The 4210-nt window shown below is 32.9% G+C and overlaps 1 protein-coding gene across 1 annotated transcript; it reads left to right on the top strand.

Annotated features, from left to right (window-relative positions):
- On the top strand, nucleotides 1838–3958 carry LOC104737633 (WAT1-related protein At4g01450-like). Its single transcript, XM_010457853.2, has 6 exons — nucleotides 1838–2160; nucleotides 2394–2456; nucleotides 2561–2677; nucleotides 2801–3188; nucleotides 3290–3441; nucleotides 3557–3958. The coding sequence occupies exons 1-6, from the start codon at nucleotides 1973–1975 to the stop codon at nucleotides 3735–3737; spliced, it is 1089 nt and encodes a 362-aa protein (XP_010456155.1). The 5' UTR covers nucleotides 1838–1972; the 3' UTR covers nucleotides 3738–3958.

The following is a 4210-nucleotide window of genomic DNA, read 5'->3' as shown; positions in this document are numbered from 1 at the left end:
TTAATGACCTAAAAATGCTAAGGTTAGCGTATAAACAATGCAAAATATGAACAAAAAAAGATGCTAAAAACATGTAAATTAGAGAGTTATCAGTATTGTAGATTGTTTCTCAAGGACAGACAAAGAATCTGGATTACGAGGCCTATATCGTGGTGTAGGTATATACAAACCGTAACTTTGGATTTGCTAAATCTCTTCCTTCACTAAGACTCAGAAAATATTTGATATTTCTTTGTCTCTTTTGTTGCTTGTGATCTTCCCTTATGCTGGTTTGAAGTTGTACGTCGAAAGAGATGAAACGCCATGTCCCTGCACAACATAAGAAAGACATTTCCCTGAAACTTGTATGCGGGTCTGTTGCTGGATTGCTTGGTCAGACCTTGGCATACCTTCTTGTAGGTTGGAAGCAGTTCGTCTTTGTAATGTTAGTTTTATTTTGTTCATGTTAAGTTTGTCTCTGTTCTTCGTAATGTTAGATTTATTTTGTTTAAGATTTGGGGCACTTATGTAAAACTAATTTTTGGTTAATGTAATATTAAGGTTATGTATGTTGATTATTTTATGAAATATAAAAATATAAATCTAATTAAATAAATTGTGAAAAATACTATGACATATAAAATAACATTAATTTTGTGCTACAGTCTAGTGCTATAATATAGCTACAGTATAAACTCCTAACATAGCGTGTAAAATGACTTATAACACTATTTTAAGAAATTAGAAAAAACATGATAACAAAGCATTTCGCTACTACTATGGTAGAAGACTCTACCACAACATACGTATCCGGCGCTATCGTATGTGTGGTATCTACGATAACAGTGGCCTAACATAGCGTTTGTGAAAAAGCTATAAATAACGTATTATAGCGTTTCTCTACTGTTATCAATGTAGATATTTGTTGTAGTGAAAACCCTAAACCTAACAAGCAAACTACTCAGACATATTCAATGAAGAACAAGACATAATTCTGAATAACATGCAATATATATCAAAAGTAAAAGAGGGAATTTAGAAATCTTCTCTCTACAAAAGAATTCAGATTCGTCTCTCCCAAAAGTACTCAATATCTCTCTCTCAAAAAGCTGTTAGAAAATAACTTAAGGGTTTCTAAAACCCAAAAATAATATATATATATATATATATATATATATATCCTAAAACACGTCCAGGTGCTTGTATTGCAATTGTGAAAAACTTCGGGCAAAATTGTAAAACTTCCAAAATTTGGCTCTCTCGTCGGCTAAACAGGGGTGTTGACCGATGCTAATGCGGTATCGATCGACACCATCACTCTAAATTGATTCCAAGTTGGTTTTCTTCGGTGAAATGCTCCAAAACGATCCAAATGGCTTCATTCCGTTGCTTCCGTGCCAAAAGCCTAAAAACCCTGTTAAAACACTAAAATATCCTAGAAATGGTTAAAAACCATAAAAACCATGATATATCAATAACATCAAATCATTCGTTGAGTTCGAACATTAACACCTCGTATATTATATGATAAATATATATATATATATATATATATATTAATATATGTAAGAAATTCAGCACAATAAAACATATGCTGTAGTTTTAAAAAAAAAAGAAAAGAAGAAGAGCATGTTGTATCTTTTTTTAAAAATATATATTGGATAATTATATACCACTCTCTTCCGTCAAGAAAAACAACATATTATATACACAGATAAATTGTTTCATTGTTATAAAGAAATTCATAGCTACCAAACTCGTTCTTTGAATATTTTAACATTTTCTTTGTCGTTTCATAAGCAGATGGGCTCCGACTCACCATATATGTTATTTATAAATATGTCCACCAAGTCCTTAATGCTTCACTACTCAAACAAGTTTCTGAAGAAGAGTTAGAGAGAGAGAGAGATTGAGGAGAGAGTAAGCGACCAGAGAGGAGAGAGAGATTATTAAGTATTAAACAGATAGTACGTAGTTAATTTACTTACTAATCATGGCGGGTTTTATCGATGGGAAATGGGCACCGATGATAACGGGTGTTTTCATTAACATCATTTTGGGAATGGTTAACGCTTTGGTTAAGAAAGTTCTTGATGGAGGCATTAATCATATGGTTATTGCTACCTATCGTTTGGGCATTTCCACTGTTTTTCTTATTCCAATCGCTTACTTTTGGGAACGGTAGGTTCACTTCTTCCAATCGTTTGATGCTTCGCTATCTTACTTTTTTTAAAAATGATGATTTGTTATTTACTTTAGTATTTTTATTTTCGTAATAAAAAGTTAATCAAACTATAAAATAAATGAGAATGTTTGTGAATATTTGTCATTTTATATGTACGGATATTGAATCGGAATTGTGAGCGAGTGTGCCTAACAAAATAAATATTCGATTTGATGATTAATATGGTCAGGAAAACAAGACCAAAGCTAACCATAAGCATCTCATGTCAGCTTTTCGTCAGTGCCCTTTTTGGGTAAGTTTCAGTTTTAACTCCTTATTTCTTACTATTATTTCTCTCTTTATTGTTTTTGTAATTGTTTTCTTTTGTGTTTGTAAATAAAATATTTATTTTTCCAGGGCGAGCTTGATGCAATATTTCTACTTGCTTGGACTCTCCTACACTTCTGCGACGTTGGGATCTGCTTTCTGGGCCATAATGCCTTCCCTCACTTTCGTTATGGCTTTAATATTTGGGTACAATTATTTATTAGAAAGAAGAAGAAAAAAAATATATAAATGAAAGTACCTTATATATGTTATCATTTCAAGTGTAACCACCTTACACCTTTTTCTTTATTGTTATAAAAATATTTGCAGGTTCGAAAAGCTAAACTTGAGAACCAAAGTAGGACACGGCGTCGTTCTTGGAACTTTGATAAGCTTAGTAGGAGCTTTACTTCTTACTATGTATGAAGGCATCCCATTAACACACTCTCAACCACAAGCAACGGTGTCAAACAACCACACAGGGCATGAGAACTGGATCAAAGGTTGTTTATTTTTGTTGACAGGAGTTGTACTTTTCAGTTCTTGGATGCTTATACAAGCCAAAATCAACACGAATTACCCTTCTCCATACTCGAGTACCGTTATTTTGTCGGTCTTTGGTACGCTTCAGTGTGCCCTTCTTAGTCTGATCAAGACTAGACATGTTGACGAATGGATACTCAAAGATGAGCTTACCATTGTAACCGTCGTTATAGCGGTACATTCATATACCTAAGACATTTTTTGTCAACATATTAATAATTTGGACCCACGATAAGCAGACACATGGATTTATTGTTTGTGTATATACGTTTGTAGGGTGTGGTTGCACAAGGAATGTGTACAGTGGGCATATCGTGGTGTATCAAACAACAAGGACCTGTCTTTTCCTCAGCATTTAGTCCTGTCGTGCTTATGTCTGCAACCTTGTTCGATTTCTTGATTCTTCATCGTGTGATTTATTTGGGAAGGTATATATATTATAAAAAAATCTAGACTTGGTTTATATATGAACTCTACAAATTAAACCCCTCACAAATATATAGCATTTGCGTGTGATGGACTAAACTTTTATTTTTGTTGCAGCGTTATCGGATCTGTGGTGGTTGTGATCGGTTTATACATATTTTTATGGAGTAGGGGTAAGCAAATAGAGGACTGTAAGACCATGAAGTTGCCTACCAATACGGTGGACGAAGAAAAGGAAGAGGAAGGCCGTACAAATGTTAACAGAGGCCAACTTTTGGTTATACCAATGACCCCTTGATATACTTTCCCTAATCACTTTTGTCCAACAAGAAGGATAGATATCTCTTAAAGAATTTAAATATGAAGAGGGGAAGAAAATGATAGTTTGATTGTTTATTGGACTATTTCATGACTTGTGTTGCAGCTTTAAATTTTTGGATTTAAAAATTCCGACGGGCTTCATTTGGATATTGTAATTTGTTTATATGAATAAACTCTACCGGAATATGACCTAATTAATTGACTGATGATTTAATCTGCATTTTGTACACAAACAAAATATTCTGAGAAAAAATATATTCTAGCAAATCCATACTAAATTTTACTAGAGCATTTTTTTAAAAACTGATATCACAAGTTTCGTTTGAACTGATCATCAGTCTCCTTATTAATAATAATAAATCAGTTTTGTTTGAACTAATCATCAGTTCAAACAAAACTGATTTATTATTATTAATAAGGAGACTGATGATGAGTGTTATCTGAACATAT

Source organism: Camelina sativa, chromosome 13 (genome assembly GCF_000633955.1).
Source record: "Camelina sativa cultivar DH55 chromosome 13, Cs, whole genome shotgun sequence".
Classification (NCBI taxonomy): domain Eukaryota; kingdom Viridiplantae; phylum Streptophyta; class Magnoliopsida; order Brassicales; family Brassicaceae; genus Camelina; species Camelina sativa.
This window is presented reverse-complemented; position numbering and strand designations above follow the sequence as displayed.

Coding starts and splice junctions, on each gene's coding strand:
- LOC104737633 (XM_010457853.2), top strand. CDS start 1,973: ATGGCGGGTTTTATCGATGGGAAATGGGCACCGATGATAACGGGTGTT. Junction 2,161..2,393: donor ATCGCTTACTTTTGGGAACG/GTAGGTTCACTT, acceptor TAATATGGTCAG/GAAAACAAGACCAAAGCTAA. Junction 2,678..2,800: donor GTTATGGCTTTAATATTTGG/GTACAATTATTT, acceptor AAATATTTGCAG/GTTCGAAAAGCTAAACTTGA.